The 27,136-nt window shown below is 41.6% G+C and overlaps 1 protein-coding gene across 5 annotated transcripts in view; it reads left to right on the forward strand.

Moving 5' to 3' along the window:
* ppfia1 (PTPRF interacting protein alpha 1) overlaps positions 1-27,136 on the forward strand; it is a 126,968-nt gene that overhangs the window by 8,635 nt on the left and 91,197 nt on the right. For all 5 annotated transcript variants that reach the window (XM_080453528.1, XM_080453526.1, XM_080453529.1 and 2 more), the window contains exon 2: positions 2,567-2,833. In XM_080453528.1, the coding sequence (XP_080309654.1) occupies positions 2,567-2,833 (267 nt within the window). The remainder of the gene's footprint in view (positions 1-2,566; positions 2,834-27,136) is intronic.

The raw sequence follows: 27,136 nt of genomic DNA on the forward strand, positions 1-27,136 counted from the left end.
TAAGTAACATTTTTATTTAATTTCAAATGCATTTAGTTATACTTATGTCAACTTTATGAACTTAACACATTGAATGCCAGAGTTATTTCAGATTTTTTAGCTGTTTTATGCCAGAGATTTTTCATTGAGAAAAAAAAAGTACTCAGGAGCCGAGATACAGAATTTTTAAGTTTTAAGTTAACAAGGAAGTGGATGGGAGTTTAAATCTTCAAAAAATCATATCTCCTTAGTCTTTGGGTCAAATTTTTATTTTATTTTTATTTTTTTTGAAAAAACGCATAGATGCGTTCTTGGCACACAAGTGATGGATTCAAAAGAACGCAAAGAACGCATCTATGCGTTCTTGGCACTCAATGTGTTAAATACAAATACTTTGGACATAAAAAAATACATAAAATACAATGTTAATACTAGTCATTAAGCTACTAATATAGACTGAAGTAATTAAAGCGGGTCATGTTTGCATGTTAGGAATCATAACAGCTGAAATCAATAATATATCACTATTCTGATATTAACCTGCGGGGGCCGCATTATGTGAAGGTGAGGGGCCGCATGTGGCCCCCCGGGGGCCGCCAGTTGCCCATGTATGGTTTAGTTTCTGGTTAGGATGGAGACAGAGACAGTCCAGGCTGCAGAGCCCCGAGGACCCCGTGATTACATATCGTCTCTGTAGCGTTCCAGACCTCATATGTCCAAAAACTGTTACTTTTTCAAGATTCACATTCAAAAGTAGCAGATCTACAAGCTCGAAACGCGCCGCGTTTGATACCTTTGTGTGACGCTGTGGTATGATCAACTAAGTAGAGCCGTTTATTCACGTTTAACCCATTAAGACCTGGAACGCATCTGTGTCACTTTAGATTTCTCTGGCTATTCAAAAATAGCAGATCTACAAGCTCATAGCGCGGCACCGAGTGCCGCGCTACGAGCTTGCAGATCTGCTATTTTTGAAAAATCGTGAAAAATATTTTTTTATATTTTTTTTCCCAAAAATTGTTAGGATTTTGAATTTTTTAGACGCGGCCTCAGGTCTTAATGGGTTAAAAAACACAAACGGTTTGAATAATGGCGATAGATAGGAGGTTTCTCTGCCTGACTGGCTGGTGTTCTGACTGTAAGAGCAGCTCTGTGTGCAGGAAGAGGCTGTTCACATTCTAACTGTAATTGATCTGTGTTATAGCCCTCAATCTATGGTACGATCTCAAAGGCCCACATTAAAGGGATAGTTCACCCCCAAAATGACTTTTTGTCTCCGCCAGGCCGAAAGGCATGGCGAGAGAGTATGTTTTCGCCCCTGTCCGTCCGTCCGTCCGTCCGTCCGTGTGTGTGTCCTGTCTGTGTGTTACCAGCTAATCTCTGGCACCGTTGGCCCGGTCGCTCCGAAACTGTGCACACACACTCCCTGGATGCCAATTCAGAACCTCTGCCCCAATTTTTTCACATGGGCCTGTTATAGCGCCACCAGGAGGCCGATTTGTGCAAAACCCTTTTTTTTTACATAATTTTTTTTGATGGATTACACACCCCACGAAGCCTTGAATTCATGGAGATTTATTTAGTTTTCGTCGCATTCCTGAGACAATAATTGATGACCGGTAGGAGACTCGAAGGGTCAACTTTGAGTCTCCTACCACAGGGGTCTCCTACGTTTTCAGGCCAAGGACCCCTTGGCTGAGAGAGAGAGAGAAAGCAGGGACCCCCCCATTATATATTGTATACATTTTTCTTTTTTTTATAGATTTCATAGGCAGCTTCATAGACTTGTTTCACAGCACTATCATGTTGGATTCATGTTTAATGTGTATTTACAGACATGTAACCATGCACTTAAACAATACTTAGTAAACCTGACCTTTCACTCTGTACTTTATGTACTTTCACTCTTTCCCCCCCCCTATACCAAACCACTTTGCCAAAAATAGCAGATCTACAAGCACACAATGCCTCGGGCTGCGAGGCGTTGTGTGCTTATTTTTGGCTAAAGTTCGTCTCAGAATAGGGATGCTTGGTTGAAGTGGTTAATGTAAAAATAATAACAAACCATATTTGTACCTTATGGTACATCGGAACGATATCCATGGTACTGACCCCCCCCCCCCCCCCCCCCATAGCGTGGAGGCGGTGCTGTGAGCTGATGCGCTGTGAGCTTGTAGATCTGCTATTTTCAAATAGCCCCAGTTTTGAAGTGCTCGCGTGGCCTGTTGTTGGGCTCGTTTTCACAGACTCGGTTGGTTGGTCGCTTGTTTCTCTCACAAAATGTGGCAACCAACGCTGCATGTTAGCGCTATGAGCTTGTAGATCTGCTATTTTTGAAAAATCTTGTGTGCAAATTTTAACTTGTTTTTTTTTTCTTTTTGAGGCGAACATTTTTAACAAAAAATCTTTGCTTCTGGGGGGCCCCTGGCACAACATATTTTCAGGTGGCCGCGGACCCCTTGGCATGGCCCCTTGGGGGTCCTTGGCACGAAAAACACTTGAGAACCACTCCTATACAGTATATCATTCTTATTCTTCCTTTGTCTCTCTCTCTCGCTCTCTCTCCCATCCCCCTCCCCCCACACAGATGATGTGCGAGGTCATGCCCACCATCAGCGAGGCGGAGGGTCCGGGGGGCGGAGGCGGGGGCCGCCGCGGCTCGGGCTCCCCGCTGCAGTCGGACTCGGAGGGTCACTTTGAGTCCCTGATGGTGTCCATGCTGGAGGAGAGGGACCGCCTGCTGGACACGCTGCGGGAGAGCCAGGAGAACCTGGGCCTGACGCAGGGCAAGCTGCACGAGGTCAGCCACGAGAGGGACTCGCTGCAGAGGCAGCTCAACACCGCCCTGCCCCAGGTACGCTGAAGACACACCTGCTGCTTTTTGTTGTTTGTTGTCGTTTTCTAGAGCCATATGAAATCCATGTTAACGGAATCGCGGACGGAATCACGGAATTGACCAATAAAAATGGAATTGGAATAAAAAACGGAATATTGCAGAATTTGGAATATAAAAAATATTCGCGGTAAAATTTTTTTTACCGCAAATTTTTACTAATCCACGGGACACCACCATTTTGCATGGCCACATCCTACTTTATAACAATAAAATCCACGTAGAAATCGTCTTAGAAAGACGATAGAAATGATGATAATACATGGGCGACGCCATTTTGCGCATGCTCAGACCGAATTATTTTGGGTAACATTTTTGCGAATTGTGTAGATTTCTTTCAGAGACATGTATGGACTGTTATATCTTATTAAATTGTGGACATTTATTCATTTCCACTTACCAGACACTTTTTTTATGGTAAAAATGAGCATAAAAAGCAAAATACAGAATTCAGAAATATTAAAATGGGAAAAACAGAATTTGGGAAAAAATAAAACGGAATTGGGAAAAAAATAAAATGGATTTCATATGGCTCTATCGTTTTACGATAAGCGATACCGGTATCGGAAAAAGGCTGCCGATCAGAGTTGATTTTGACAATACATTTTGATTCAGTTTTAGTCATTGTCTTTGGAATCAAATTCCATTTTAGTCTTAGTCATATTTTAGTCACCTGAAATGTTTTACTGTTAGTGCAGTTTTAGTCGACTAAATATCATAAGATTTTAGGCGACTAAATCTACAGTTGATTTAGTCGACTAAAATGTATGTTGGCGGTGCCTTGGTGGCGTCGTGATGGCTGATTTTACACTTGGTTGCATGCTGAAAATAGCCGATCTACAAGCTCACAACGCGCCGCGCTGCGACGCGTTGCGACGCGTTGCGACGCGTTGTGAGCTTGTAGATCTGCTATTTTCAGAGCGCAACACCTGTGCGCAACCAAGCATAAAATTACTTGTCTTTTAGTTCTACTGGATCTCTTCTCCACTAGTCTTAGTTGTACTGGATCTCTTCTCCACTAGTCTTAGTTCTACTGGATCTCTTCTCCACTAGTCTTAGTTCTACTGGATCTCTTCTGCACTAGTCTTAGTTGTACTGGATCTCTTCTCCACTAGTCTTAGTTCTACTGGATCTCTTCTCCTCTAGTCTTAGTTCTACTGGATCTGTTCTCCACTAGTCTTAGTTGTACTGGATCTCTTCTCCACTAGTCTTAGTTCTACTGGATCTCTTCTCCACTAGTCTTAGTTCTACTGGATCTCTTCTCCACTAGTCTTAGTTCTACTGGATCTCTTCTCCACTAGTCTTAGTTCTACTGGATCTCTTCTGCACTAGTCCGGTAGTCCCTCGCTAACATTTTAGTTTTTATTTGTTGACAAAATTGTCAATATATTTAGTCTTAGTTTTAGTCATCGTAGCTTAGTTTTCATCTTGTTTTCGTCAGTGAATGAACATTTTTGTCATAGTTTTTGTCATACAAAATCAACACTGCTGCCGGTACTGGCTAAATGCTGGTATCATACCAGCATTTTAGCCAGTATCGGCATCTTTCCCGATACTCTGTGTATGCCTGTCTGTGCCATTCTGATACATGTCATTTGCAGTCATCAATTATTTAGTATTCTGAATAATTCAGTTGACGTTGCACTGCTGTTTTATATATGTTTTTTCATTTTTATTTACTCCTAGATCAGTGGCTCTCAAACCTTTTAATTTCACGGACCCTCAAAACTCTTGAGAGTGTACAAAATGGAACCAAATGGACCTGTGGTTACATTTCTACACTCTCAGAGTTCTCAAGGAACCCTGAATTGTGTGTGTACATCTCTTATTGTTTTGTTTTTGTCTTTTGAGTGGATATGTCCTCCTCGTAATTTCGGGTTAATCTGATGAAGAAACTCCTGGAGAAATGACAGATACTTTGAGAAATGTGATTGTGTCTGTGTCTGGGCATGCTTACAATCAGCTGTCCTGTACTGCTGGAGCTCCAGGGGTCATGGGTGTTGTTCTGTTGTTGCTTCAGTTTTAAGGCGCTTGTTGTGTCTGTTGTCTGTTGTTGTGTCTGTTGTCTGTTGTCTGCCCACTTTGGCTTTCAAACTCACAGCCCTGCAGAAGTGGTGTTTGATTGATTGATTGGTTGAATCTTTTATTAGAAGGTCCGTCCAAAAAAAAGTCCTTGCGGTCTTGTTTCCATTGGGGTCCTTGGTATTCAATTCATAGACATATATAGTAGCAACCATAATACCACAATAGTGTAACGAATTCAATAATACATGTGTTCATATTTAACCCATTAAGACCTGGAACGCATCTGTGTCACTTTAGATTTCTTTTGCTATTCAAAAATAGCAGATCTACAAGCTCATAGCGCGGCACCGAGTGCCGCGCTATGAGCTTGTAGATCTGCTATTTTTGAAAAAATTGAAAAAATATTTTTTTTAAAGATTCTTTTCAAAAAACTGTCAGGATTTAGAAAACATTTTTAAGAATGGCCTCAGGTCTTAACACATTGACCGCCAGAGGTTAATCTCATAATGTACTCACCAGTGCCAACGTGTTATTGTTGTTTTTTTGTTTTTTTCATGTCGCCATAGATCTTGTTAAAATCCTTAAGATTGAGCCGTACACGGTCTGTTTACATCCGCGAGATCTCACTGTATCTCCCAGTGAAAACACATGTCAAACGGATCTCCATGATTGTAGTTAGAGCGGATTACGTTAAACAGTGATATGCGAGGAGAAAAAACTACAGGAAGAGAATTGAGTTTCAGTGTGCGCTTTAGAATGGGGGCCGACGTGATCGTCAAAAGCGGATCCCAAATAATTCTGTTTCCGGTCATCAAACCGGAACCGGAAATGGATTAAAAAAAATCCGAAAGTGCACCTGGAAAATTTTCACCGCGACTCGGCGGTTCGCGTAGATCTACGCGACTGGCACGCTGCGGCTTTAAATAGGTTCGCGTAGATGTACGCGATTGGCATTCAATGTGTTAATGGGTTAAGCATGGATAAAGGCCAGTTCACACACCAATGCAATTAGTCGCAACTTGCAACCAGTTGCAAGACATTGCAGCGGTCTGGAGTCTGGACTGACCGGTTGCAGACCGCTGTCATCTGGGGATAATGGCTGCAATGAGCTGCCCTTAAAGGGATAGTTCACCCCGAAAATTACTTGTCATTCCCCCTATCGATTAGTCACCCCATGGAGACTTGAATTCATGGATATTTTTAAGTTTTTGTCTCATTCCTATAAGACAATAATGTGATGACCGGCAGCGGTTCCGGTAGGAGACACAAAGAGTCTCCTTTGTTGTGTCTCCTACCGGAACCGCTGCCTAGCGGTCCGCTGGTCATCAAATTATTGGCTTAGGAAAAAAAAAAGAGATCCTGAATTCAAGTCGCAATGGTAATTTTTGGGGTGAACTATCCCTTTAAGAGTGTCGCGGTTCTGTTCACATTACGGACGGGACAATGAGCTATTTTCATTCTACGATAACAATGTAGCGAGCTAGTAGCTTGCCGGATACAGCAGTATGGCAGACCAGCAGATCTTTCAAATAACGTAACAGGTGCAGTCTATTCTATTGTCCTATCTGCTTGATGAGAATAGGTTACGGGCACGGCACTGCGAATAGGCTACGGGCACTGCGACGCGTTGTGAACTTATAGATCGGCTATTTTTTTGGCAAAAACATTTGCCCGTTATACAAATTCTAGAGGCTTTAAGTGTCACCGGATATGCAGTTTGGCAAAGGTGAATTGATTCCAGTGTGTATGAGGGATACATTAAAATCTCCACGATCCGATATATTGTGAGCGTTTTTTTTTCACGATAAACGATAATAACGATTAATGTCCCATCCCTACTCCCCGCAGTCATGTGACGAACGGCAGAACAAAATAAATCACAGCTGTGATCTCTGTACTGTTATTCAGTTCAGTTCAGTATAGGGTTATGATGATGTCACTTTTGACATTTTGGCCTAACCCATTAACACATTCCATGCCAGAGTTTAATATCATAATGTATACTCACCAGTGCCAGCGATTTATTGTTGTTTTTTTCACCTCGCCACAGACCTCGCTAAATACCTTATGATCGCGCGTTAAACTGTTTGTAGACACTCAGGGTAGCTGTGTGAGTGGCCCAGAGAAGAAATTTTCAAAAGGCGACATTCCATTTTGCAGTAGTCGCAGTTTCTATTAAACAGCGTTCAGCGCGGAGAAAAACAACACAGAGATAATGGCGGATTAGCGGAAGCTTTAGAGCGGCGGCGGATGGGAACGAAAATCTTCGATTGACATTCATTTCCGTTTCCGGTGTGCTACAATGAAATGTGTCACTGCGAGAGAGTGCTACAATGAAATGTGTCACTGCGAGAGAGTGCTACAATGAAATGTGTCACTGCGAGAGAGTGCTACAATGAAATGTGTCACTGCGAGAGAGTGCTACAATGAAATGTGTCACTGAGAGAGAGTGCTACAATGAAATGTGTCACTGCGAGGAAAAAAAAGACCACTTCGCGTAGATCTACGCGACTGGCACGCTGCGCTGTTATTTAGGTTCGCGTAGAACTACGCGATTTGCACGCAATGTGTTAAGGCCTGAGTCCGATTCTTAAAATGTTTTCTAAATCCTACGTTTTTTGAAAAAAATACTAAAAATATTTTTTCACGGTTTTTCAAAAATAGCAGATCTACAAGCTCGTAGCGCGGCACTCGGTGCCACTCTATGAGCTTGTATATCTGCTATTTTTGAATAGCCAAAGAAATCTAAAGTGACACAGATGCTTTCCAGGTCTTAATGGGTTAAAACCTTCAGAACAAATCCATGTGGAGCTTTTGATTTGCACACCCATGAAAACTGTACTATATACTCTCTCTCACCCAACGTTCCCCACAGCATTCCCCAAAACACAGACACCACCTCACCAGTCTGTGGTTCTTTGCACATTTTATGTACGGAAATCGCAGCCAGCGTCGATTTCGTCGACTGAAACCATGATGAAAAACTACCTTTTTACACTGATGAAATAAATCAAAGCTAAGCCACCATGACTAAAACTAAGACTAAATATATTGACAATTTCTTCGACAAATAAAAACTAGAAAATGTTTGTGAGGATCTAGTGGAGAAGAGATCCATTAGAATTAAAAGACAAGTCATTTTATGTTTGGTTGCTCTATGAAAATTGCAGATCTACAAGCTCACTGCGACGCGTTGTGAGCTTGTAGATAGGCTATTTTCAGCATGCAACCAAGTGTAAAATCAACCATTACGACGCCATCAAGGCACCGCCAAGATACATTTTAGTCGACTAAATCAACTGTATATTTAGTCGACTAAAACTAGACAAAAACTTAAACATTTCAGATGACTAAAATATGACTAAAACTAAATCAAAATTTGCTGTCAAAATCAACACTAGCAGCACAGCAGATCACATTGTGATTTGGGGTCGTCCGTCCGTCTGAAACTCGTGAACAGCCGATACCTCAGGAATGCCTGGAGGAGGATTTCATGACATTTGGCACAAACATCCACTTAGACCCACCAAGTATGAACTGATTAGAGCAGAAGTAGGAGGTCAAAGGTCAAGGTCACCGCGGCCTCACAAACTGCATTCCATGAATTCCTTCCAGGTCTTCATCAAACTCTATAAACTGTATGAGTCTGAACACAGGTCTTCATCATACTCTATAAACTGTATGAGTCTGAACACAGGTCTTCATCATACTCTATAAACTGTATGAGTCTGAACACAGGTCTTCATCATACTCTATAAACTGTCTGAGTCTGAACACAGGTCTTCATCATACTCTATAAACTGTATGAGTCTGAACACAGGTCTTCATCATACTCTATAAACTGTATGAGTCTGAACACACGTCTTCATCAAACTCTATAAACTGTATGAGTCTGAACACACTGTATATATAAACCTCATTCATCCAGAACACTTACTTTTTCAGGATTCAAATTCAAAAATAGCAGATCTACAAGCTCGAAACGCGTCGCTTCGCGCCGCGTTTCAAGCTTGTAGATCTGCTATTTTTGATGATTTGTTGCGATGCTGTAGCGCGATCAAGTAGAGGGTGTTAATTTACAAAAAAAACACAAATGTACTCTATACTATGAGTCTCGACACTGGATTTTTGGTGTTATGTTGTACATAGGACTACATAGAACCTCAATGGAAACATGTCCACTTGGACTATTTTGTGTAAATCCTTTTAGACCAAAGTGTATGACTGTACTCGTGCTGTTCACATTTCTGTCTAATAACAATATTCAATCAATCAATCGACAAGGATGTAAACGGCATGTTTTTTGGAGGCATACAATTGCAATGCAGTATTTCTAGTTAATACTATACTAGATGCTGGGATTCCATCTGCAAATTCCATAACACCAACAACCATGAGTCTTAATAATAATAATAATAATTGCTCTGCAGTCGGTGTCCAATCCACCCCAGTCCATCCATGCTTCCATAATCCTGTCAATCATGTGTAGTCAGCGTCTAATGAAAGCTCATATTGAAGCTTGCATGGCTGACGCACTCTAATCTGAATGACAAATAATCTTCGCTACAAGTAAAGGAAATAAGCAGAATAATCCCCCCCCCAAAAAAAATTAATGTAAAGATATTTTCAAATATATTTTCAGCTTTCTGCCTCGGATTTCGGCGGGTTCCAGACTCTATTGGAGTCGCATTGGTAGATTGTGTAATAGTTGTCTGGCTACGAGAGACTGTCCCTCACCCCACAGAACAAGTTTGGAACACTGGTTCATTCACAACACATTTCCTCACTCTGTCATGAGCCTGAGAGGTGTGGCTCGTCATTCATATCATAGGAGCTCTTGGCAACATGTCAAATAAATGCATAACGCATGGATTTAAGTCGTCAGTCGCCAAACACTGACTTCAGTCGTTTGGATTCCCTGGAAGTCGGCATGTCTTCTATGGAAGCGTGTTGCGCGGCGAAAGTAGTGGATCTACAATCTCTCAATGCTTCGGCTTGTAGATAGATGGGCTACTTTTGGGTTATTATTTTAACACATCGGGTGCCAAACACGGTCTGAACCGTGTTTGCGCAGAGTAGCGGTCCGGTGCCGAACACGGTCCAGACCGTGAAATATGTCTTTTTGTTTTTTTCGTTTTTCTCCACACGGGCGGGGCTAGAGCAGCTCTGGGAGTACCCATTGTGATCTTGAGAAGGATAGGCCAGATAGATCACCGGAAAAACAAAAACATGGCTGCCATCCACTTCCTGTCTATTTCCTTCTTTAAAACACCTATATCTCCGAATCTGTTTCCGGTGGGGAAAACCGGTCATGCGCGATGCGCGATCCCCCCCCATTGTAACTCGCGAGTGAAATGTTATCGTTCCAGGTTGTAGCCAGGGTCATCGTGCTACATGAATGGATGTTTTTTTTTACATGGATTTGCTCCTCGTGGAGTCTAGAGCTTTAAACAGCAAAGCGCAGTCAATGGGGAGAATGCTGGCACCCAACGTAAGTTGTTATGAAAAAATGCTGGCACCCAATGTGTTAAGATTATATCATTTGAAGTGGTCAAACTAGCACATTATGTTGTAATAATAATACTAAACTTTATTTGTATAGCAACTTTCATGACATGAAATGCAGCTCAAAGTTCTTTACAGAGCAAGAATACAATTACAGAAAAAGTACAACTAATTTAACGATAAAGAAAAAAAGAAAAGCAAACATTAAAATAATAGCAAAACAGTGAGGACATGAATAACAACACAGAGATTAAAAAATCAACTAAAGGCATGAGTGAAGAAATAGGTCTTGAGCTGTGCTTTAGAGTTATCCACAGAGGCTGCCTGTCTTAAAGGGGTAGTTCACCCCCCAAATAACTTTTTTTCTATTGATTACTCACCCCATGGAGCCTTGAATTCATGGATATTTTTTTGTTTTTGTCGCATTCCTTCCTTTATTATTTGATTATAATAAATTTAGCCCCATTGATTCCGGTAGGAGACACAAATGCATTTGTGTCTCCTACCGGAATCAATGGGGACACATTTATTATAATCAAATTATTGCCTTAGGAATGTGACAAAAACAAAAAAATATCTATGAATTCAAGGCTCCAGATGGTCAGTAATCAATAGAAAAAAAGTTATTTTGGGGGTGAACTACCCCTTTAAGGTGTAATGGGAGTTTATTCCACGCCGTCGGTCCGTAGAAGCAGAATGCTGCTTCACCGTGTTCACAAGTCCTTGTAGGAACTTGGAGCAGGTCAGCAGCACTAGAAGACCTGAGGGGGCGGTTTGGAACATATTAGGAAGGTAGTCATAGAGGACCTTCCTACCTCTATACATGTACAGCAGCATCTTCCTGCATCTCGGTCTTGGATATTTAATAAAAGCAAAGATTAAAGCCAGCCTCGATCTGATTTCTTCACCTGGTTGGCAGCATATAGAACAGCAGGAGCAATATAACTAAAACATCATAATTTTACATGTTCTGCCCTCTTTAGCGTGGTATGGATGGAGGAACGTGCGGTTCCATCGTTGTCGTATCTACTCACCTGTGTCTGTTATGATAACGTCTCAGGTTTCCTCTGCATTCTAAACCTGATGTTTAAAAGCCACAGCATCGGGTTTCCTGCCCCGATTAAAGATTCATTAGAAGGCCCGCTGATCAATGGTAGCTTTGGTTGAACAGCCAACAACACATCTGTCATTTTAAGATGTATTTGGCTATACAAAAAAATAACGGATACACAATCTCATGGCCACTTGTCTAGATCAAGCCTGCTTGTAGATCTGCTATTTCTTTTTTAAATAGTGGATTTCTTTTGCAAATTTTTAATGTTTTTTCACAGCTAAAAATGTCACATTTTAGAATCCCAGAGATTATTGCCAAAATGTAGGCAATTCTTTATTTTTGAAACTCCCAATCCACTACCACTGGGAGTCTAGGTTCGACTCCCGCTTGGAACAATACCTTTTCAAACAACCGCGGACTACTTTTTTTCGCCGATAAAGTATAGTACAGTCTCAAGCGAACTTGAGCCACGAGAGGCACCACCGAGCGCGCGCCGAACGTTGCGAAGTTGGCTTTGAGCCTACTCAGCCTCGTCCGAGTTATGTACCGATAGGCACAGAATAGTAAATGATGTTGTGGGGACGGCGTTTGCCCCAACTGACACTCAAAGTGACTACTGGCCGATCACAGCGCGTCTTTCCCGGGACTTACACAACTCTCAACTTCCGCTACAAATCCGCATCCTGCGTCCTGCAGATCTTCTTCTCACGTCACACCAAGACATCAGTGATGTCCAGATGTTAGAGGCAGGTAGAGCTGTGATCCAGATGTTTGAGGCAGGTAGAGCTGTGATCCAGATGTTTGAGGCGGGTAGAGCTGTGATCCAGATGTTGGAGGCAGGTAGAGCTGTGATCCAGATGTTAGAGGCAGGTAGAGCTGTGATCCAGATGTTTGAGGCGGGTAGAGCTGTGATCCAGATGTTTGAGGCGGGTAGAGCTGTGATCCAGATGTTTGAGGCAGGTAGAGCTGTGATCCAGATGTTTGAGGCAGGTAGAGCTGTGATCCAGATGTTTGAGGCGGGTAGAGCTGTGATTCTCAACCCTTTAAAGGACAACTTTGTTTTTTTACAACCAAGGTTTATATTTTAGCTTGTAATTAAAGTAAATAAAAGATGAGTTTTTTTTTTTTCATTTACTGCTTTCTATAGTTTTAGCAATTTTCGCGATATTTTTGACAGTGGGCGGGGGCATTCTGTCCGGTGGCTAAATATGCCTTTTTTACACAATAAAAAAGGTCCTGTGGTCTTTGATGGCCAGATGTGAGTTATTGGGGGCTAGAAGAGCTACTGTAAATAATAATAAAGAAAACACCGGGTTATTGTGTAAAAAAAGACATATTTAGCCACCGGACAGAATGCCCCCGCCCACTGTAAAAAAGATAGCGAAAATTGCTAAAACTATAGAAAGCAGTAAAAAAAAGAAAAAAAACACATATTTTATTTACTTTAATTACAATCTAAAACATAAACCTTGGTTGTAAAAAACTAAAGTTGCCCTTTAACGTTGTAACCAGCTGCATCAGACCAGCGGTTACCAAACCTTTTAGCTCAAGGCCCAAAAGAGAAATCAGATGTTTGCCCGGGGACCCAAACTATTGAAAATAGCAGATCTACAAGCTTACAACAAGCTTGCAGATCTGCTATTTTCACCACTCCTTAAACATTTGTTTCTAGTTTAGGGGATTTCTTTGATTGTTTTAATTTGATTCATTAAATTATTTTTGAAATTTGTTTTTGTGTAAATCTTAAAACAATCTTTTAAAATAATAAGAATTAAAGGGATATTTCACTAAAAAATTGTGGGTCATTTTAACGTCTACTCTGGCTTCTGCTTCACTTTAAGTTAAGTTTTTAAGTTGCTTGATTCAGTATTTAGATATTTGATATTCATTTGATCAGACACGCCCCCTTCCTATACAAACCCATTGTAACTTCAAACTCCATTTTAACCATGTTAGATTAATCTGAAACACCCGTCCTTGGTTCTGGTGACTGATATCGTCCTTCTAATACGTGATTTTTTTCATTTATTGTAAATATTTTTTTGGGAAAATGAAAAAAATTAAATACAATATTCTTCTATTCCTCATCTATTCCTGCCTGCTTGGCGTTTCTGATTGTAGTCTCTGGCCATAGAGTGGTCTAGTCGCCTACAAACTGTCTTCTAAGGAAAAAGTCATTTCTATCGGTCAGATGTGCTGGTCATACTTCACCTAACGTGAACTCTGACCTTAACATCTGCCTGCCATTTGATGTTGATTGCCTGGTCACTGGATGCAATTGATTGAATTAGTTGTTTGCGTGGTTTTCAACGCAGGTATGTGGAACACAACACATTTCTGTGGAGGGATAGTGCCAGCCTGACGGGTCCTTTAGCGGCTGTTGCTGTTTTAGTGTGAAATGTTCCGTTCTCTTTTAAAGGATAGGTTTAATTTAATGAATATGTTGCTTTCTACATTATAGAAAGCAACATACTAATACAATTAAATCATTGTGCTTATGCTTAGCTGTACCTTTCTCACGATGAAATCCAAAACTGATTTATTTTAGACTGGTGTGGTGGTTTTATCTGTGGCTACGCGCAGTTAGCGTTGTTTTTCCTTGTTTTCATAGACCTGGTTGCTTATTCCTCTCGCAAAATCTGGCAACACTGATCACATGGCTTTGAAGAGGAGCAGATCTACAAGCTCTCAACATGTCATGCCGCAAAGCGTTGTGGGCTTGTAGAGCAGCTATTTTGATAAAACTGAAAAATAATAGTGAACTTTTTTTTTCTTCATGTTCAAATCCCGTGCCATCGAACTAAGCTTCGAAGCTCTAAACTACTTGGGTCAGCTCTAAATATGTTTTTAAATGGCCATCAGCCTTCCCTATTCTCTAAATATATAAAATATATAAATACTGTATAAAATATAAAAGCTGTAATGGCCACAGGTTCTTTTTTGTGTTTTATGTTTAAAACCAATCAACCTAATGGTTCTATGATTAAACGTATTCCATCTCATCCTCCATATGAGCTAAGTTTTACACAGACAAGTAACTTTAGTGCCCGGACAAGTGAATGGGAAATGTACAAAGTGCCTCAAAAAGTGAATGTCTAAGCCCTGTATAATTTACTGTATCATCATGCATAGCACAACCTCACAGATGATTTTATTACTGACAAATGTACCCGTCTCACTGGGGTCTAAGCCCTTAAAACGGGAAGGCATCTGTGTCATTTTAGATTTTTAGCGTGGGCTATTCAAAAATAGCAGACATACAAGCTCACAGCGCGTCACTTCGTGCTGCGCTGCAAGCTTGTATATCTGCTGATTTGGGACATTTCTGAAAAATCTTGAAAGTGTGAGAACTACTGATTTTTTGAAGCCATTTGTAGATTCGACCTCAGGTCTTAACGGCACAATTGGACAATTATTTAGGCCTTCCTGAAAACAAGACACTTACAGTATGTTCTTCAGGTTTTATTTTGTATTTATTGTTGGACCCTCTGCAAGTCTGTTCCACATCGGCACCAGAGTTCTCTGCTGAGTTTTGCATCCCTGACGATAAATTCATCAGCTGGACTACAACTCCTTACTTCTTGCTCTGGTGCAGAAGTTTTCAAATGGTTTAGATGTACTAAGGCAGGGGGTCTTCAACGTTTTTAAGGCCAAGGACCCCCTAGTTGAGAGAGAGATGAGAATGGACCCCCTCTATATCGAAATTGTGTTGCAGATTAAACTATTTTTTTGGGGAAAACTTGGTCTGCTCTTTTTTCCCTCTATACACCAAATCTCTTTGCCAAAAATTGCCGATCTACAAGCTCACACCGCCTCGCGCTGCGAGGTGAGCTTGCGTTGTGAGTTTGTAGATCGGCTATTTTTGGCTAAAGTTCTCCTCAGAATAGGGATGCTAGGGTTCAAGTGGTTAATGTAAAAAAAAATATCATATCACACAAATATTTGGCAGACCCCCTGTAATAACTCTGAGGAAAAATTGTGAACATTTTTGCAAATCTTTGAATATATATATATTTCTAAGCCAACATTTGTAACACATTTTTTTTGTCTCTGGGGGTCCCTGGAACAAAATATTTTGAGATGAGGGTCCGCGGCCACATGCATGTAATTTTGGGGGCCCTTGACATGAAAAAGTTTGAGAACCACCGATTTTATAGCAACACAAGTGTTTCAGAAAACTGTTTGGATTTAGAAGTCATTTGTAGAATCGGCCTCAGGTCTTAATGGGTTAAAGTCTAAATTCTTGCTTTGGCGGGACTGTGTTTATTCCAATTAGAAGACATTCCTAAAGCTATGGATGAGATTATACAATAGCACAGTTTTGGAAATTTAACGGGGTTGAAAAAACAATGAACGTATCCTTTCCTTTTTAAAGTTTTAAGTGTCTGATCAGGATAGAATGTGTTTCTTTCAGCGTCCTCAGCGAGAGGTTGTAGCCACTTCTTTCATATACTGTACCTTCTATTGACAATATTTCTACTTCCATTGAACACAGTCTTTGTGTCCTATGTCCCTGTGAGTGGAAACGGAGGCCTTGACTCAGTCTAAGCCAGCTGTGTGTGTGTGTGTGTGTTTGTGTGCACGTGGCTTGTTGCGCTGCTGTAGTGCTGTCAGCTGATTTCCTGGCTGCTTGCCAGATCTCCAGGGATTTGCCCCCAGTGCGTCTGGAGGCTGGAATCCAGCTGTTAAAGAAGACTTCCTATATGCTCTAATCTGATGATAAAGCTCTCTTATGTCATCTCATTCAGTGAATAAAATATGTCGTCCAATCTGTATGGTAGAGTATGTTAATACAATATAACTTATACAATCTGTATGGTAGAGGATGTTAATACAATATAACTTATACAATCTGTATGGTAGAGGATGTTAATACAATATAACTTATACAATCTGTATGGTAGAGTATGTTAATACAGTATAACGTATACAATCTGTATGGTAGAGTATGTTAATACAATATAACGTATACAATCTGTATGGTAGAGTATGTTAATACAATATAACGTATACAATCTGTATGGTAGAGTATGTTAATACAATATAACTTATACAATCTGTATGGTAGAGTATGTTAATACAATATAACTTATACAATCTGTATGGTAGAGTATGTTAAATTAGGGCTGTGAATCTTCTGCTATCTCAATAATTCGTAAAAAAAATTGATTATTCCCAATTAGTTCTATCTACATTATTTCATATTGTTTTCATCTGGACTTTAACAACTTAGTGTAGCCTAGTTTTTTCCAACAGCTCAAACCAAAAATGATATACATGTAGGCCTAATACCAGAGAGGGTGGTGTAAAACGTCTTGGCTTTGATGGAATCTTAGATTAGGTGTAGTTCTATTTGATGCAGAAACACAGCATTAATTGCCTTGATGCAAGTAACATTAAAGGAGAGATCCGGTCATTTTAAGTGTTATCTTTGATGTGTCGCTAATCACTCACCAACATAGAAAGTAGGGATGGGTATTGGCAACAATCTCACGATACGATACGCATCACGATACTTGGGTCGTATCACGTTATTGGGATATATTGCGATATATTGCGATATATTGTGATATATTGCGATATATTGCGATATATACATATATCACAACTACATATTGTTTATATATACACTACATATTGAGTAGCTGCAGATCTGTGATAGGTTCTTTAAATGTTTTTCATAAAGCCTGTATCTGAAAAAGCAAAAAAAAACGCGATATCGATACTGGAGTATCGATACAGTATCGCGAAATAAAATATCGCGATATATCGTGATATCGATAATATTGCCCATCCCTAATAGAAAGGGCCATTGAGTTATTCCAGAGAAGCCCCTGTCGTCCAGTCTGGCGACCCCCTCCATTGGCATAATGGGAGCCGTGTGTAAGAGTGAAAATCGTCCATTGTAACCGATGAAAAGTCACATCAAAGATGACACTTAAAATGACCGGATCTCTCCTTAACGAGTGTCAGCTGGACAGTGACACTCACGCACGCCTCAGCTGTGCTGAACCTAAAGTGACTGGAGTTAAAAGCCCTGGAGTAGGACTGACGACATGGCAATGTTTATTTATTGTGATTATGGTATGGCTTATTTTTGGAAATTTTGAGTCGTTGATAATAAAAATCTATCTATTTTTGCATGAATCCATTATTTTCCAACACCCCGAAAGTTAACACAATATAACTGAATACAGTTGGGGTGGTTGTATTTGGTCTCCCTGCTCTTCTAGATCCTGTGTCTAGGTTGGACACGGCCTGCAGTTCAGCACAATCTTGTTTCTGGTTTGGCACGGAGTTCGACCTTCAGGTCAAAAGGCTATTTCTCCCCAGAGCAAGCAGGCAGGCTCTATAGTGCGTGCCAAAAAAATCCTGAAGGGGGCGTCAACAAATGTCATTTGGTAGCGGCGGACATCTTGGTGGGGTATGAACAGGTTGACTTAACCCATTGAGACCTGAAGCCGATTCTACACGTCTCCTAAATCTCAACAGTTTTCTGAAAAAACGTATGTTTCTATATCAGTGGTGCTCAATCTTTTTCATGTCAAGGACCACCCAAAATTATATGTATTTGGCCGCGGACCCCCATCAAAATATTTTGTTCCAGGGACCCCCCAGAAGCAAAGATTTGAGTTAAAAATGTTCGCTTTAAAAATATATATATATTCAAAGATTTGCACACATTTTCACGATTTTTCAAAAATAGCAGATCTACAAGCTCGTAGCGCGGCACTCGGTGCCGCGCTACGAGCTTGTAGATCTGCTATTTTTGAATAGCCCAAAGTGTAAAATAATGCTTTTTTGCTCAAATCTAAAAATGAGACAGTTCCAGGTCTCAATGGGTTAACATTGACCCCCACCAGTATGTCTGCAGCTACTATGCCCCCCCCCCCCCCCGTGGTGATGACACGTTGGTAAGCACTATTGGCTCAATGTTAAACGGCTCTTGCGCAGAGAAGGGACATAGTGCAGCTTTAATGTGTGATGTGATGCTTGACCTTTTCTTTCTTTTGCCCCGTCTGGTTTTAACACATTCACTGCCTGAATTATTTCAGATTTTTTTGCAGTTTTATGCCAGAGATTTTTCATTGAAAAAAAAAAAAATACTCAGGAGCCGAGATACAGAATGTTTTAGTTTTAAGTTAACAAGGAAGTGGATAGGAGTCTAGATCTTCGAAAAATCACATCTCCTTGGTCTTTGGGTCAATTTTTTTTGAACTCGTGCAGTATTTTTTTTCAAAATATAAAAAAATGTCTTAAAGGTTTAGGCATAAGTAAGTAAGGCCCAAAATGGCAAGATATGGGCCCGATTTTTTTTTTGGGTCCATTTGGTTCCATTTATAGACTCTTCAGAGTTAACATGAAAAGTGAAGGGAGTATTTTTCAGTGTGGATAAAGGAGGGGGGGGGGGGGGGTGTGGCAGTACATTTCTCCTGTATTGTGTGTGTGGTGTCCCTGCTCCTCCCCTACAAGTATGCATGCTCCCTCCTCCCCCATGTGCTCCCTCCTCCTCCTCCCTTCTCCTCCCCCCTCCTCCTCCCCCATGTGCTCCCTTCTCCTCCCTCCTCCTCCTCCCCCATGTGCTCCCTCCTCCTCCTCCCTTCTCCTCCCTCCTCCTCCTCCCCCATGTGTTCCCTCCCCCTCCCTCCCCCCCCCCCCCCCCTCAGTGTGTAACATTCTAGTGGAATGCTCCTACATTCCAGAGCTGTGTCTCACATGTCTCTCTCTGCAGCTCCTGTAAACTCAAAGCATTGGCCCCCGTTTTATGACCGTTTGTTCTCTGACCGTCTGTTCTCTGACCGTCTGTGACCGTATGTTCTGACCGTAGATTTCTTTGGCTATTAAAAAAATAGCAGATATACAAGCTCCTAGAGTGGCACAGAGTGCCGTGCTATGAGCTTGTAGATTTTGGAAAATCTTGAAAATGTGTGAACATTTTTGAATCCATATACCTCAAATCTTTGCTTCTGGGGGAGGGGGGCGGGGTGGCTGGAACAACATATTTTGCTGGCGATCGGTGACCAAAAACACAATCAATTTTGTGGGTCCTTGAAAAGAATCATATTTGAACTGGGGACCCCCCCCCCCCACACCCTGATAAGCGCTTGGAATTGTAGGCATTACATTTAGTTTGACTCGGTTCCACAGATAAACATTGTGAGAATAGCCGATCTACAAGCTCACAATGCCTCGCACTGCGGGGCGTTGTGAGCTTGTAGATCGGCTGTTTTCACAATTTTGTTATCAACACATACCCAGCCATTGATGGAGATCTCCGTCATTTAAAAAAATAAATACATATATATTTATTTTCTGACACAGAACCAGGAGATAACGCATTTTATTTATTCACGTAAGCACGGTGGTTTCCTCTGTGATTAGCAACCATCAGGGATCCATCATACTGGAGATAAATATTCTGTGGTTCTTGAATGATTAGTCAGAATGCTTCAAAATGCTGGCAGAAGCTACTCCAGCCTGTTGTAGAAAACCCCTGGCAGTGAATGTGTTAAAAAAGCTCTTAAAAGTCATTCAATTGTAACTTTAGAAATGTGCAGTGTTATGTAAGTAGTGCTCTCTGTGTGTGTGGGTCTATATGTCTGTGTCTGGTGTGTTTTCTGTGTGGGTCTATATGTCTGTGGTGTGTTTTCTGTGTGGGTCTATATGTCTGTGGTGTGTTTTCTGTGTGGGTCTATATATCTGTGGTGTGTTTTCTGTGTGGGTCTATATGTCTGTGGTGGGTTTTCTGTGTGGGTCTATATATCTGTGGTTTGTTTTCTGTGTGGGTCTATATATCTGTGTGTGTTTTCTGTGTGGGTCTATATATCTGTGGTTTGTTTTCTGTGTGGGTCTATATATCTGTGTGTGTTTTCTGTGTGGGTCTATATATCTGTGGTGTGTTTTCTGTGTGGGTCTATATCTGTGGTGGGTTTTCTGTGTGGGTCTATATGTCTGTGGTGTGTTTTCTGTGTGGGTCTATATATCTGTGGTGGGTTTTCTGTGTGGGTCTATATGTCTGTGGTGTGTTATATAGTAGTGCTTACTGTGTGGGTCTATATATCTGTGGTGTGTTTTCTGTGTGGGTTTATATATCTGTGGTGTGTTTTCTGTGTGGGTCTATATGTCTGTGGTGTGTTTTCTGTGTGGGTCTATATATCTGTGGTGTGTTTTCTGTGTGGGTCTATATATCTGTGGTGGGTTTTCTGTGTGGGTCTATATGTCTGTGGTGTGTTATATAGTAGTGCTTACTGTGTGGGTCTATATGTGTGCGTCTGTGGTGTGTTTTTCCGCGGCGATTTTCCAGCTGCGTTTCAGGGTGTGTGTGTGTGTGTGTGTGTGTGTGTGTGTGTAGTTTCCTCTGGCTGTGGAACAGAGAACTAGTGGGCAGCGGCCTCAGCTGTGATGTTACACCGATCAGAGAGAGAGAGAGACATATTATATACATAGTTTATCCATATTAGTAAGTACTGGCCTGGCTGCGTAGTTTAGTTGGGAGTGTCCAGGGTGGGGGGGGGGGGGGGTGGTACAGAAGCCTGGAGGAGAATATAGAGGAGAGAGCTACTGTAGAAAGATATAGGACAGCAAAGTAACATAGCGGAGCAGAGGGTGGAGGCTGGCAAAAAGATTGAGAATGAGTTTTCAAAATAGCCAGGTCTTCCACCGGGGGCGCTGTGGGCGCGTTCTCTCCTCCGCGCCCATAGGTGCCCATAATACCCTAGGTGGGGTTGGCGAAAGGGCCTTTCTGTGTGGAGTTTGCATGTTGCAATGAAGAGGACACATTTAGCCTATCTGCAAATATACAGTGACAAAGAAACACCAACAAGTAGTGGCAACCAAATTATATGAAATAGATTAAGGAAAGACTTGGACACTTAGTGTTTGATGTCTGTGAATTAACCATGAATTCATTTACACTGAAAGTGTATTGTCACACAGTTGACAAAGTACCACACTGTTAATATGAGTAATGGCTAAACAATACTTATGATTGCAGTAAAATCTATGACTAACCTTTTGTATGTTTAACATTTCTATAAATACTCGCATAAGCATAATTGAATTCTGAAAAGTGTCCGATGTGTTACTACCTTGTGCCTCGGCTAGGTGTTAAAGGGTAAGACCACTTTAGTAGAGGTTTGGGTTGTGTAGTTACTTTGCCATGGTGTAACTCCAAACGTGGACAAGAAATAAAAAATAATTGCTCCATTGTGGATGTGGTCAGTAGGGTTCTCGGTGTGGTCAGTAGGGTTCTCTGTGTGTTCTGTGTGGTCAGTAGGGTTCTCTGTGTGTTCTGTGTGGTCAGTAGGGTTCTGTGTGGTCAGTAGGGTTCTCTGTGTGGTCAGTAGGGTTCTCTGTGTGGTCAGTAGGCTAAGTGGTTGTGAATGGGATCCATTGTGAGCTCTAATTAGTTTTTGACAGTGAGTCGTGGGTAGGAGAACAGATGCCCTCCAGCACACACGCCAACAAGCTTTTGAGAATGGCTGAAGTCATGATCCGTTATTATCTGCTGCTTGGTATCACAGCTCCATATCGTCTCTGTTGTCGGGTGGAAACCTCATATATCCAAAAACTCAAGTTCACGTTTATTATGTCCCAAACTGGGCAATTTATGTTACAGCAGATAATAAGAAACTCCAGGACACAGTAAACATACACACACAAGACACACATAGACATAGACATTATCACAACATCCACATCATAATATACCTCCTCCTGCTTCTATTATTGACGGCACGAATGGAAGTACAGTAGGTGCAGTAGGTACAGTAGGTACAAATGAGAATTTGTACCTACTGTCTTTAGCTGCAGGGGTCTTTAACCTCTGGCCGGAAGGCAATAATTCATATTTTACTTTTAAATTTTTATCCCGCGATTTTTGTAACCCATTTTTTTCACCCGGTGCCAATTTCCTAAGTGATCCTGGGCACTACACCAGCCCTACACCAGCACTACACCAGTCCCCCACAGTAGGGAGGCCAGGGCCGAGCTCATGCTTCCTTCAGGCATGAGAGCCAACTGACCTTCTTGTCACCTGACAGGGGGGAGTTTCCCTGGTTGGACGTAGCGCGTGGAAGGAACACGTTATTCCAACCAGTTCCCTTCCCCTCCATCAGGCGCCCCGGCTGTCATGGGGGAGGCGGTATAGTGACCAGGATTACTACATGTTTTTGTGAGGGTATTAACTACCCTAGGAGACACGGGGAGAACATGCAAACTCCACACAGAGTAGGCCCTTTCGCCAACCCCACCTAGGGTATGGGCGCTGATGACGCGGAGGAGAAGACACGCCCCCAGTGCCCACAGCGTCCCCGGCGGGAATCGAACCCAGGACCTTCTAGCTGTGAGGCGACAGCGCTACCGACTGCGCCACCGTGCCCCCGCAATAATTCATATTCAGGATTTAGGGGGGTGGGAGCTGTCTGCCCTAATAGAAGATGCTTTCTTAAGCACCTGCTGGTCATATATATGACTCAGACAGCTAAATGGTACCCCTACAATCTAGCTAATCTTGCCCCCCCTCACAACCCCGTTAAGGGCATTGCTGGGTTTTGGGGAAAAAAATGCGCGTTACACGTCATTGGCACTGAATGAGTTAATTTGGGGAAAAGCCCCAAACGTTAAAATATGGAGAGAAGAGGTTTCTGCCCGACGATGAGGAGGATGATGATGATCTGTCTGAACCATTAGAGACCAGACACCTTGTTTTCTCACAGCATAATGAAGCACAAAGCTGTACAAATCTACACCACTATGTCCTGTCACCGTTATTACGTCAACGCATAGAAGCAATTATTTGAAAAAAAAACGTGTCTGTTTTTTTGCATAATCGTCATCGTCCGTGAAACAGAGAGGCTGCTCTCAATGGTTCTTCCCTGATTCAATAAAGGTTCAAGTTAAGTTTCCATGTTAAAAAAAAATAAGGCATTTTCAAACACTTTCCAAAAATAGCAGATCTACAAGCTCGATGGAATAATCGCTAAGAAAATAATCAGTATTTGCCGCCCTAGTAAGTACAGTAGTATACTGTATGTTGGACTACGTTAGGACTACATTGTTTTTTTTCTGCGTTTTATGGCGAGAACAACAGCCAATAACTACAGAACGGAGTGTCGAGGTGACACGCCCCCCCCCCCCCCCCATATGGAGTTCTTTTCACAGCAGCTGTTTGTAGAGGTAGATCTGTTGTTACCATAATGACTGCACCAAATGTCGACCAAAATCTCATAATTTGAAGTGGATTACAATTATAGAAAATTACAGGCTACTTTAAATCACTTAATAGTTTGTTGTTGTGGTTCAGACCGTTTAATCCCCCATGCTCTCATGTTGCTATGAGACAACAGCAGTTTTTCTGACTAAATAATGTTCCTGAGTATGTACTGTATTCAGTGGTGTAAAGTAACTAAGTACATTTACTCAAATACTGTTCTTAAGTACATTTCCAATTGTCTATACTTTTACTTCTACTCCACTACATCTCGGAGGCAAATATTGTACTTTTACTCCACTACAATTATTTGAAAACTTTAGTTACTAGTTACTTTGCAGATATAAATTATTATATTATGAAACATACATTAACCACTTCAGCCCTATTTTATACCTAGGCTATTTGAAAATAGCAGATCTACAAGCTCACAACGGTTGTGGGCTTGTAGATCTGCTATTTTCAGGGTCCATTTGATTTCATTTTACACTCTCCAGAGTTAAAGATCTAGGGTCCATTTGGTTACCAGCTCTCCATCGTTTAGCTGGGGACCACCCGGAACCCCCTCGAGGACCTCCGGTGGTCCCCGGACCACTGGTTGAGAACCACTGCTTTAAAGGGTCAGGGAGAGAGGACCAATAAGCAAGGCTTTAATATTTGTTATCAACAAAACTATTCATAAATGCTTATCAATCAGTGCTGGGCGCTCATATCATGAACCGTGATTCGATCGATATCTTTATTAAATGCTCGTTGATGCAAAGGGCAAATATCCAGTTTAATTTTATAAACTATTTCAAAGTGTCACATGAGAGGATTGTGTGGCTCTTTGCTTGTTGAATGTGAGATGAGAAGTACGAGCTATGAACCCTAAAACTATGTTGTGGACACAGGTTGTGTCTTGCCATCGGTAAAGGTCGATCTCCTCTTCACTCACACTCTCTCTCTCTTTCTTTCTTTCCTTCCCTCTCTCTGTCTGTCTGTCTGTCTCTCTAACTCACTCACACTCTCTCTCTCTCTCTCTCTCTTTCTTTCCTTCCCTCTCTCTGTCTGTCTGTCTGTCTCTCACTCACACACACACACACACACACACAGACAGACAGACAGACAGACAGACAGACAGACACTCTCTATTCTAAATGTGAATTAGCGTACTTTACTCTTGCCATTGTGTGTGATGTGTGTTTAAAGGTAGGAGGAGGTATCAAACAGGCAGTCGGAAAGTAAAAAACAAAACAAAAATGCTTTCAGTACATTTACCACTTCCAGTGAATAATGTTCCACCTCCAGTTTGACATGCATTAGGGCTACGGACCCCCGTTCATTGGCATTTCTATCTCTGGGTGGGACCCCAATTTATATTGTACAATCAATGTTAATTTAACTCAGAGTGTACAAATGGAACCAAATGGACCCGTTAGGGTCCATTTGTACACTCTCAGAGTTACAGACCTGTAAGGGTCCATTTGGTTCCATGTGTACACTCTAAGAGTTACAGACCCGTAAGGGTCCATTTGGTTCCTAACTATCCATCATTTAGCTGGGGACCCCCTGGAACTCCTTCAAGGACCCCCTGGGACCCCCCAGACCCATACTTTGAGAAGCAATGCACTAAATGATGCGTGTTAAAGTGAAGATGCATGTTGGAAAGACATACTGGAGCTGTTGCACAATTAACATGTGCTTTCAATGGAGCAGAGGTGTCAGAACTGCTGACTGGGGCATTTTCACTGTTAGGTTATTCTCCTTCTCTCTCTGAGTTGTTATTTGGATCTTCTCTCTCTGAGTTGTTATTTGGATCTTCTCTCTCTGAGTTGTTATTTGGATCTTCTCTCTCTGAGTTGTTATTTGGATCCGGAGACAGAAAGCTGTTGGTATGAAACATTTTGGTTGACGTGAAAACTAAGCTGGAAGCCTCCCTCCTCCTCCCAACAGTAAACATCTGTTTAAGTTCCTCCATCTCTCCTTTACTTAACCCATTAAGATTTGCACAGATTTTCACGATTTTTACAAAAATAGCCAAATAAATCTTTAAGATGACACGGATGTGTTCCCGGTCTTAATTTGTGAAGTTTGAACATGTTTCTGTCTGGTCATTGCAGAGCAGTAGCTGAGTCACATCATGTGACCTTAAACAGCAGAGCAGTGGTCTTAAGCAGGCCTATTCGCTGCCCGGGATAAACCAATGAATGAAAGAATGAATGAATGAATCAATGAATGAATGAATGCCCTAATTATCTCTGCAGAGAGAAGGGCAGGAGATTGGCACGGTGCATAATCAGCACTGAGAGACACGCTTAAGTTTATGCTCCGCCGCGCGGGGGTGTCCCTTTGGCCAAAAAGAACAGATCTACAAGCTAACACAACACGTGGTGGTATGGAGGATAGATTAAGCATTACGCCCCAGATCATTTGGCTTTTTTTTCCCAACAGCGGGGGAGGGGCAGATAATAAGCCAAGCTTATTAATGCATTAAGAGCAGGAATGTGTCTTGTGTCATTTTAATATTTATTTGGCTATTTTTTTCTAAATCGTGGAAAATTTGTGCAAATCTTTGATTATATATGTTTTAAAGTGAACATTTTTAACTCAGAGCTGTGCTTCTGGGGGGGGGGGGGGGTCCCTGGAACAAAGCATTTTGAGATGGGGGTCCGCGGTGTGTTAATGTAAAGATGTAGATCGTCTATTTTCACAATATTTATCTGCGGAACCGATTCAAACTAAATGTAATGCCTCCTACAATTCCATGTTCAAATATGGTTAATTTGGGGGGGGTCCCTAGTTCAAATATGATCATTTTGAGGGGGTCCCCAGTTGAAATATGATTATTTTTGGGGGGTCTTGGCCTGTAAAGGTTGAGAAGCACTGCTTTCACAGAGCTCTGCTCTGGCTCTCCAGCAGCACAACTCCACCCTCTGCTTCTGCTCTGGAATGCAGGAAGTCAGCCACACTGTAATTACCCACGGGGCTCCGCCTCTTCTGTTCTCTCATTGGCTTAGAGGAGAGACCTTCCGTGACCCTGGCCAATGGCAAACTCTGCTTTCTTTTCTTCTTTTTTTTTACTATGAAAGCAGAGCAGAATGTGTGCCAGTTGTTGGAGGAGTCCAGAGAGAGGCCTGTTGGGCAAAGTGTGTGTGTGTGTGTTTGTATTCCTTCCTATACTTGCGAGGACCAAGTACAGTGGAATTTGAAGAAATATACATTGTGAGGAGCGTTTTCCTGGTCCTCACAATGCAAATGGTTGTTTTATAGTTAAAAAGCGATTTTTAGAGATACGTTAACTATCAGAAAAACATTCAGGTCAGGATTAGACATTTAGAGGTTAGGTTTAGGGATTGGAATTAGAGTTAAACATGATTTATACTTAGTTGCGCGCCAGTGTCATGCAGCTGTTTTTCGGCTTTAGGCTTATGGTTAAAAATGGCAAAATATATATATTTTTTAAATGGCATTCATAACATGGCTGTCC

Source organism: Gymnoscopelus braueri, assembly GCF_963280865.1.
Source record: "Gymnoscopelus braueri genome assembly, chromosome: 1".
Lineage (NCBI taxonomy): Eukaryota > Metazoa > Chordata > Actinopteri > Myctophiformes > Myctophidae > Gymnoscopelus > Gymnoscopelus braueri.